We start from the raw sequence: 9,563 nt of genomic DNA, 5'->3' as shown, positions 1-9,563 counted from the left end.
TAAGTTTTAAATAGCACGCTATACAATATTCATGTCCAAAAATGATTGAAATAAAACTATACTTTCTAAAAAAAATGATAATAATACTAAAGAAAAACAAAATCACAGATTAAATGTTAACTGAGGTAGGAGCATTACACATTCATTCATCTGAACACAGTGCAGTAATTATATTACACCCCATTACAACAGTCCCTCCACTGTTATTGCTATCCTAAAAACAATTACTTGTATTATATGTAGAATTTTAAACCTACATTTAACATCCAACAACAAATATTTTAGCACAATGTATATTTTAGTTTAGGTTCTATTCTATTGCGTTTCATATATTTTACATGCAAATGTGCATCGGCGCATATTCAGTGCAGTCTGTGTTTAACAGTGTCTCTTTTTCATGGATGGCCCATTATGCAAACTGGAAATACTTTCCAACATTTAGGTCTCAAATGCTGCACACACATCTGTCAAAGCAATTAACAGGGCAAGTTGGGCTGCTTATGCATTTGTTAGACGCGCTTAATAGAAAGCATTCTTATGTTTAGGACAACTTAGGTCATGCAGCTCACTCTGTCCTCCGCTATTTGCATTGTCCTTTAGGTGACATGACTGGCAGATGTTTTCCACTTGTTTAATCGATAATCAAATTAGATTATTTTCAAAAATAATCACTAATTATTACTAATCAGTACTTGATGTAGTTAAGATAGTTCTTAAAGAAATGGTGAAGCAGTTTTCTCACTTCATCAAGTTTCCCTTGATTCCTATAAGAGTCATATTTGTCCTGTGCCCGATGTGTCTGGTGACCAACAGAAAGGCCTTTACAGGAGGCAACCAACAGCTTTCCAAGTCCGTCAATGAAGAACTCTGAAGTCAGTGGTGACGATCCACAGATGACATGGAAAAAAAGGATGGATTGAGAAGAATGAAATGTGCTTGGAATCAGTCAACATCAGTCAATGTTTTACTGAAGTAAAACTTGGTACACTTACCGGTGTGACCAACTCTTTTCAGGAACGGGTCAAAGCCAACACTTCGCACCGCATCAGTCCTGGCCAAGAAATAATTAATGACACCATCGACTAGAAAGCAGCCATCATAGCCTGGAAGTGGCTGATGAAACCCTCTAATACGCCTTAGGCAGCCGCCGTCAGTCATATCTCCCTCATCAAACTCCAGAACGAAGTAGAACTGATCACCTGACACCTCACCACCAAGCTAATCCAAGAAAAAGAGCTTTTACAACAAGTATATTCAGGGTATCTGCAGGATTTTAAAGCTCAAATTTAAGACTTTTTAAGACCTGCACAAATCAAATTAATACAAGCGGGGTAGGGCAATGTCTAGGGTAACATATTAAACTGTAAAATGACTGTAAAAAGTATGATTTACAGTTTAAATACAGGTTTTCACAAAAACTAAAAGTTTTATAAAATGATAAACTTCACATTTCAGCCTTTAAGCTATTTTTAAGAAAATGGATGAGTCAAAAGTATCAATTATTATATTAATTTCAACAATTATTATCATAAAATTATAGTATCAATTATTATATAACATACAAATATATTTTACTCTCTTAATTGTTTAGGCCATGGTAATCATATTTTTTTTTTTTTTTTTGTGGTTTACCATTTCCTGGGTCATACAGAACAGGTACTGATGGTCTCCTAATCATGATTGGAAACATGGCCTCATGGTCCTCAAAAAAGAAATGAACTAGGAAAGAAGACATATTTCATTTGTCATTGTATTATAATTTTAACAATTATAAGAAACATTTTTTACAGTGATTAAATAGTGAATACATACAGCTATTTAGATGGCCGTCTGTTTTTAATATGTATGATGGATTTTTTTTTAAAGTTGCACTTAATCACAAAGGCCCGTTCACACCAAGAAAGATACTATAATGACACATTCCACAACAAAGCGCGCATCTGCTGCTTTAAATGCTTGAACTCTTTAAAGGGATTCCCCCCAAAATGAATATTTGCCTTTTAATTTATTCACCCTCAGGCCATCCAAAATGTAGAAGACTCAAAAATAGACAAAGTAACGCATCTGACAGCAATATTGTGTGTAAAATGTAAGTTGCTCCATATTAACTTCCTGTTTATTGAATGGTTCTATAAAAGCAGATCACATCAGTCAAATTCACCAGGTTACACTGATTAACGTGAACTTGAGCGTTAATCCTGCCTTTTCATCACTGTGTGCTTGAGCAACACACTTTACATATTGAAGGCCTAAGTGTCTCTCCTGTAGTTGCTTTTATAATCAGATAGCCTTTACCCAAGTCTGATGTCCTGATGTGGTAGATGGTGCTGGTGTAGGTCACTCTGGACAGCAGATCATTGAGTTGTGTGAGGTTGTTGGATGAGATGGTCAGATTACTTTGACCCTGTCCTTCCACCTGATCTCCATCCAGAACATCCTCCACTGAGAGCACTCCACTCTTCACACTCAAAGACACCTGCAGACATCATTGTGATTAATGCAGATAAAGTACTTTCAAGTTCTTTCAAGTTTTCAAGATTTTACATTGAATGCTTAACAAAGTACAATCATAGTGAATGAATACCTCATGCACTCAGAAATTGGTAAATTTCACAAATAATTACAAAGAAATGGCAAAGTGCACACTGAATTACACTTGACACTTCGAAGTAACAAAGAGTGAAATAGTATTCTCTTGTAAAACATACTCAAACTTTTATTTAGAACTGCAAAATGAAAAATCTTTGTACACTGTACTACCTACAATTTTACCTAGCCTATATTAAAAAACAGAAAGCACAAAGGGCATTGTTTGCTCAACCTTGTACACCTCACTCTTGCCTCTCCCTTGTGTTTGAAGAGCAAGACCTGAAATGATGATATAAAAAAACAATTCACTTAATAGATCAAAGAAAAAAATTATTTTGCAACATGGTTTAATACACCCTTAAACATGACTCAGTTAACAGGGAACATATGCTAACCTGGTATCATACTTTTCTTCAGAGGAGCTACCTTGAAACCTGTAATTGGATATTGGAGAGGAGAGTTGGCCGGGGCGATAATAATATCTGCATGTGTCTTCCTCCTGAAAAAAAAGGCATGCAAAATACAACAATTTTGGAAAAACTGTATAAATGGCTCTCAAAAATTCTAATGAAAGAATGATCATTGGAATGTTCGAGCGCACCCTTGCTAAGAGATAATATGATGTAGCAAGTCAGTCCTCAATGAGAGATGTACCTCAAAACAACAAAGATATGCAGATAAAGGTCAAAATGCTCTAAAAATATGATGACTGTCAGAAAATCTGAAATGAAATGTGCATTGTTGCCCTCTGGCCAGAGCTAGAGCACTAAGCACTAACTTTCATCTGTAAATAGCACATACGCACATTCACAATTCTGTCTATTGGTATTTTCCTTTTCTCTATATTTTACCATATTATATTTTTATGTATTGTCTATTCTCTTAATTATTAGTGTTTTATTTCACTTAATTGCCTTACATTATATGTATGTCTGCATTCTGTCTGTACTTTATGTACTGGAAGCTCCTGTCACCAAGACAATTGCCTTGTGTGTTAATCACGCTTGGTAATAAAGCTCTTTCTGATTCTGATTTAATGTGATACTCATGACAGATGACAACATGACATGGTGTTGTGTTACAGGACTGTGGGCGAGATGAAGAGAAATCTAGTAACCTGAGTTGGTGTTGCTTGTACTCATTCGCTCTGCGTTCCAGAATGCTATCCAGTTGATCTGGCACTAATTGTCTGGTGAGTTCATCTCCATGGCAAGAAACATTTGGCTGGAGGAGTTCCGTCAAACTTGACAAACATGTAATGACCACAGGTTATGCAGAGCATCTAAACTGGAACTACTTAAGATTAATTAGGAAAAGTTAAATGACACTTACCTTGAGATTTTATCTTGTTCAGGGCTTGCACTGTTGAATAGAATAAAGTAAGCAGATGTAATCGCATTGCTCAGTAAATAGACTAATGGAGGTTAAGGTACAGACTAGTTATAGAATGCAACACTGATCACAAGCAGAAGAAACTGAAAAATTCATACAATTTTACAAATGGGTGTTTCTTCGAATTTGACCACTTTAATGCCCCAGGGTTTTTATTATTGTTATTATTTAAAAAAGAGAATTTTTGTTTTTGTTGTTATTGAATGGTCACATTTCAACTTTCAGTTTTCTCTGGTCCTTGACGACTAACCTTACATCCGTCATATAATATAAATTATGATACATTTAAAATCAATTGTATCGATCAGTATCAATTGTGAACAGAACTTATTTATTTTATATATTTATTATTATTATTTTTTGCATAATTTTTTACCAAATTATGCAAAAAATGTATATTATTTAAATGTGTGTATTTAGTATACATGAAATGCTCAAATTAGCTTGATTTAGATTGACCATTTATGTTCCTGGGACTCTTGGTTTGTAGTTTATTTACTTCTGTATCTGAGTTCTAGTTCTCTGTTTATTTCCTTGATTTCGCATTTGTTTCTTTGATTACTGATTTAGTCCACCTGTGTGTATTTCCTTGTTCTTACATGTGTGTTTATAGCCCTCTGTTTTCAGTTTAGCTTGTCGGCTGTTGTCTTTGTGTGTAAGTATTTGTGGTTCTTTGTGACTTATCGACTTCTTGGATCATCTTTCATATCAATAAAAGTACAATATGATACCAAATTATATCACATCATATGAGCACTGCCTACAGGGCTCCCAAACACAATTAGGCAGGCAAAAAAAAGTGTAATACTGCAGAGATCAGAGGCATTTTTGATGTCAGTGGAGAAGCTTCACTGTGTTGAATAAACTGCATTTATGAGGAAACAGCTTATTATTTAATGAATCATCAGCCTATCTGCTAATCTTCAACATGTTTGCCATTAAACATTCATTTTGGTTTGTTCTATCACTTGCTCAACAGGATCCTCTGTAGTGAATGGGTGTTGTCAGAATGAGAGTTCAAACTGCTGATAAAAACATCGCAACAATTCACAAGTAATCCACACCACTCCGGTCCAGTCTATCAGTTAACATCTAGTAAAGTGAAAAGATGTTGGTAACACTTTACAATAAGGGTACATGAATAATCACGTACTAATGCCTAAATCAATACTTAATTCATCATATACTGATTATTAAAGGTGTTAACTAATCATGAACTAATGAAGAGCTATCCTTAACTACGACTGGAGTCACATGGATTCACGCATGAATAACAGCAGCCTTAACTACATGTTTGATAGTTAATGCATTAATTAACATTTATTGGTAAACTAAATCAAACAGCCTCTTTGAAAAAGGAATAAGAAATACTCTGACTTTGAAATTAATTTAAATAATGTAATATCATAATTTGAGCTTTTGACATCTTCAGTATTGTCGTAATCGTTACTGGGTGGCGAAGGTTGATCTTCCTCATCAAGCATAGAAAATATTAATTACACTAATAACTGATCTTGTCTGTTTTGTGTTGTTCTCTTTCCCTTTAAACTCACTCTACTGTGACTTGTATGCAGCTAAATAAATAAATAAAAACTCAAAACGTACAAATAATATTTGTAGAATGATTCCTAAAGAAATGGCCAAACTAGAAACATGCAGGTAAGGTCAGAATGTTTGCTGGGTGTCAGTTCAGTTCACTCTCCATCCAGACGCAGGCCGTGATGATCCTCCTCTCTCTGGCTTCTTGAAAAGCCACACCACATCTCTTAATCGGGTTCAGTACTCACTGTGTTAGTACATGTGTATTTGATAGAAAGTATAAAATAAATCATGTGCCGAGTTTAGTAAGTAGTTAACAGTTAATTGATTATGACTGGGCCCCCTCAAGTAAAGTCATGTCAAAATAATGCATTAACAAGCCATGAGTAGATGTCAGTGTATGGACAGTTAATAATGAATTAATTATTATGGTCCCTCTCAAATAAAGTCATGGCAAAACAATGCATTAACAAACCATGAGTTGATGTTAGTTTATGGCGAAATACTCTGACTTTGAAATTAATTTAAATAATGTAATATCATAATTTGAGCTTTTGACATCTTCAGTATTGTCGTAATCGTTACTGGGTGGCGAAGGTTGATCTTCCTCATCAAGCGTAGACAATACAAAATACACTAATAACTGAATTTGTCTGTGTTGTTCTCTTTCCCTTTAAACTCACTCTACTGTGACTTGTATGCAGCTAAATAAATAAATAAAAACTCAAAATTTGGTGAAGAAAAAGTACAAACTTTTGAGTGTGAAGTAGAAGAGTAGGCAAGTTTGGGACATATATACTATCACATCATACAATTGCGTCTTTAACGGACCGCTCTGTCACATAATTACACGCATCCTGTCACTGTAAACGGGCCTGTCATCGTCTTGTCACATTTAACATCCTCCACATTTCATTTCATTTAACTTCCTACCATATTGGAGAGAAAAGAAGTAGCACATTGATCTGCCAGCCGTGGGTCTTTATACAGAGAACTCTGCTAATTTTTTTGCATAATGATGCATTTAAAAGTTAATGGTCAAATAGAAGTTTATAAAAGTTCACATAGTTGTAGATGAAATATAACACAGATAACATTAAATAAGACCATGAGTTGATGTTAGTTTATGGCTAGTTAATAATGAGTTAGTAATGATGGGCCCCTCAAAGTAAAGTCATGATCACGTCCAAATTAAGCTAATCGAAGCATACAATTAAACGACAAACAAATTGCTGTTACTGTACATAACTTTCCAAAAAAAAGACATGCAAACATGACTTTAATGATTAATTCTGTTTACAAAAGCAGCCAACATTTATTAGATTAAAACGTGCCGAGCGAGCACATAGAGTGCCACCGGAAACAAACCCTACATACTAGTCCCGTTTATTCAAAATGATTCAATTATTGTTCGTTGAAAGTATTAGTGCCGTTAATTAGACAGATCAATTAAATTAAACGTGGAAAACAGACTAATAACTATCACTAATATTTTGTATTATTCATTTATGTTTAATCATAACGTCTTTTCTTCCCGGGACTACAGTATGTGGGACACTCATTAGTGGCGGACTCTAGGCTCTCTTTTTTTGGATCATTATACAGTAATTATAACAGCAATGTGTTTGTTGTTTTAATTGTATGCTTCCATTAGCTTAATTTGGACGCGCCATATTTGACCTTAATATTTTTCCTCATCTGTATCTTTACAGGTATGTTTGGGCTTTTTTTTTTTTCTTTCTTTTTTTTTGAGTCCATATACGGTTTGTTTAATGATGTAAACAAATGTAAATAAAAGAACTATAAATAACCTTTATCTTTGTTTGTTGTACTGGTGGTTTAAAGGAATAAAGATGACTTACTGCATGTTTAATGGTATTTTATTTGATGATTTGTTATTGTCATTGTGTCATGACTTTACTTTGAGGGGCCAGAGAGAAGTCAGAGAGCGGAGGTACAGGATCATCACGGCCTGCGTCTGGATGGAGAATGAACTGAACTGACACCCAGCAAACGTTCTGACCTTACCTGCATGTTTCTAGTTTGGCCATTTCTTTAGGAATCATTCTACAAATATTCTTTGTAGGTTTTGATTTTTTATTTATTTATTTAGCTGCATATACGTCACAGTAGAGTGAGTTTAAAGGGAAAGAGAACAACACAAAACAGACAAGATCAGTTATTAGTGTAATTAATATTTTCTATGCTTGATGAGGAAGATCAACCTTCGCCACCCAGTAATGATTACGACAATGCTGAAGATGTCAAAAGCTAGGACATTGATTAGCTTGTTCAGGTGTGTTTGATTAGGGTTGGAGCTGAACTCTGCAGGACTGCGGCTCTCTAGGACCGAACTTGCCTACCCCTGATTTAGGCATTAGTATGTGATTATTCATGTACCCTTATTGTAAAGTGTTACTGATACAAACTGTGCAGTGTTGGGGATACTCCAGGAATGTGATTGTGAACTGTTGTAAAAGTTCAGAGGGTTATAATTGCTGATAGTTGAAGAAACACCCTGTTACTAAAATAACCACTGTGCACAGGTTGCTCTAAAATCATTGTAAATCATTTTGAGAATTTTCTGAATAACAAGAAACTAACTAAGAGACTAAGAGAAATAAATATGAAAAAAGGACTGCATACCTGGGTGCTATGCTTTTCATGACTTTCAACACGCCACTTTGTATAAAGTAGATGCTCAGTCCAGTACCAAGAAAAATAAGGAAAAAAATAAGGCGGATGTACCTCATGCACTCCATTATGGGGGATGATCTGAAAGAACAGAGAGAAACATGAAGCAATGGGTCAAGTGAGAAGGGAACAGGAAAGGGAAGGCCACACAAGCTGGGTTCTGCGTTTTTGATGCGCAGCTGCGTCATAAGAACACGGCTCCCAAACAGATGATGTGTCCCAATGTGCCTCCTTATATGCCCTTAAAGTATGTACTCTTTTTGTTTAAAAAAAAAAAAAAAAAAAAAAAGTACAAACTTTTGAGTGTGAAGTAGAAGAGTAGGCAAGTTTGGGACATATATACTATCACATCATACAATTGCGTCTTTAACGGACCGCTCTGTCACATAATTACACGCATCCTGTCACTGTAAACGGGCCTGTCATCGTCTTGTCACATTTAACATCCTCCACATTTCATTTCATTTAACTTCCTGTCTTTCATGCCGAGAACTCTGCTCATATTTTGATGCATTTGATGCATTTAAAAGTTAATGGTCAAATAGAAGTTTATAAAAGTTCACATAGTTGTAGATGAAATATAACACAGATAACATTAAATAAGTATTTTTACCAGATTAAATGTTGATTATTAGTAACTCAAACCCCTTTATCTAAGCGCACATGTTTGTAGTTTTTTTTAATGCTTTTTATTTGTATTTGTAGTTCTGAACCGAATCATTCGCCAAAGCGCAATGGATTGTGGGTAATATTATCCATCAGAGTGTGCATGGATCCACACTTCAAAAATCTATCTGAAATAGTAGACCATCCGGGGACTTCTGGCATACTATTTATTTAACATACTACTTACTGTATGCTTTGGGACACACTTATTCTAATCTCACATACTATTTAGGATGGATAGTATGAACATTGGGAAGCAGGGACACACTTCTTAGAAATGCTACAAAGGCTTAAATGAGTACAGTTTGAGTAAAGTGCATATTTCTGCAAAAAGTGTATTTTGACAACATTTACTCTGGTCAACCGTCACATTCCTGTGCCATATTTGAGTGCCGCCCATGAGCTTATAGAGCGTTTGCACCTACGTCACGGTTTGGTCAGTTACCCGGATGCCATATTGGAGATACTCGATTGTAAAAAACAGCATGAATTGCACAGTTAAAGTACTACTGAAGACATTTTAAAAATGTTAATAATTAGGAAGTGATTGAATTAGTTCACAATTATGAGCTCTAGTTTGTGTCAGTTCAGTCTCCGACTCCAAAAGACCTATACCTTTAGTGAAAGTAGGCTGGGGAGGACTTTTCTTGAATATAAATAATGATGTTCTCTTGACAAAAACA

At 35.1% G+C, this 9,563-nt stretch overlaps 1 protein-coding gene across 1 annotated transcript; it reads right to left on the bottom strand.

Annotated features, from left to right (window-relative positions):
- Nucleotides 1-685: 685 nt before the first annotated feature.
- Nucleotides 686-8,208, bottom strand: LOC107717192 (beta-1,4 N-acetylgalactosaminyltransferase 1-like). Its single transcript, XM_016523874.1, has 9 exons — nt 8,167-8,208; nt 3,922-3,945; nt 3,707-3,832; nt 2,985-3,088; nt 2,822-2,868; nt 2,296-2,476; nt 1,633-1,719; nt 993-1,199; nt 686-867 (listed from the first exon to the last, which is right to left on the bottom strand). Exons 1-9 carry the CDS (start codon nt 8,184-8,186, stop codon nt 686-688), a joined length of 978 nt encoding a protein of 325 aa, XP_016379360.1. The 5' UTR covers nt 8,187-8,208.
- Nucleotides 8,209-9,563: the final 1,355 nt, after the last annotated feature.

The sequence above is a fragment of the Sinocyclocheilus rhinocerous genome, unplaced genomic scaffold (assembly GCF_001515625.1).
Source record: "Sinocyclocheilus rhinocerous isolate Xijiao unplaced genomic scaffold, SAMN03320098_v1.1 scaffold3377, whole genome shotgun sequence".
In the NCBI taxonomy this organism is placed as follows: domain Eukaryota; kingdom Metazoa; phylum Chordata; class Actinopteri; order Cypriniformes; family Cyprinidae; genus Sinocyclocheilus; species Sinocyclocheilus rhinocerous.
Note: the sequence above shows the minus strand (reverse complement) of the source record. Positions and strands in the feature narration are given on the sequence as shown.

What these genes read in the sequence shown, in the direction of transcription:
- LOC107717192 (XM_016523874.1), bottom strand. Translation starts at nt 8,186, where the DNA reads ATGAAAAGCATAGCACCCAG. An exon ending in ATGAAAAGCATAGCACCCAG is followed by an intron (nt 3,946 to 8,166) that starts GTATGCAGTCCT and finishes CAACAGTGCAAG; the next exon opens with CCCTGAACAAGATAAAATCT. An exon ending in GAAGAAAAGTATGATACCAG is followed by an intron (nt 2,869 to 2,984) that starts GTTAGCATATGT and finishes TCATCATTTCAG; the next exon opens with GTCTTGCTCTTCAAACACAA.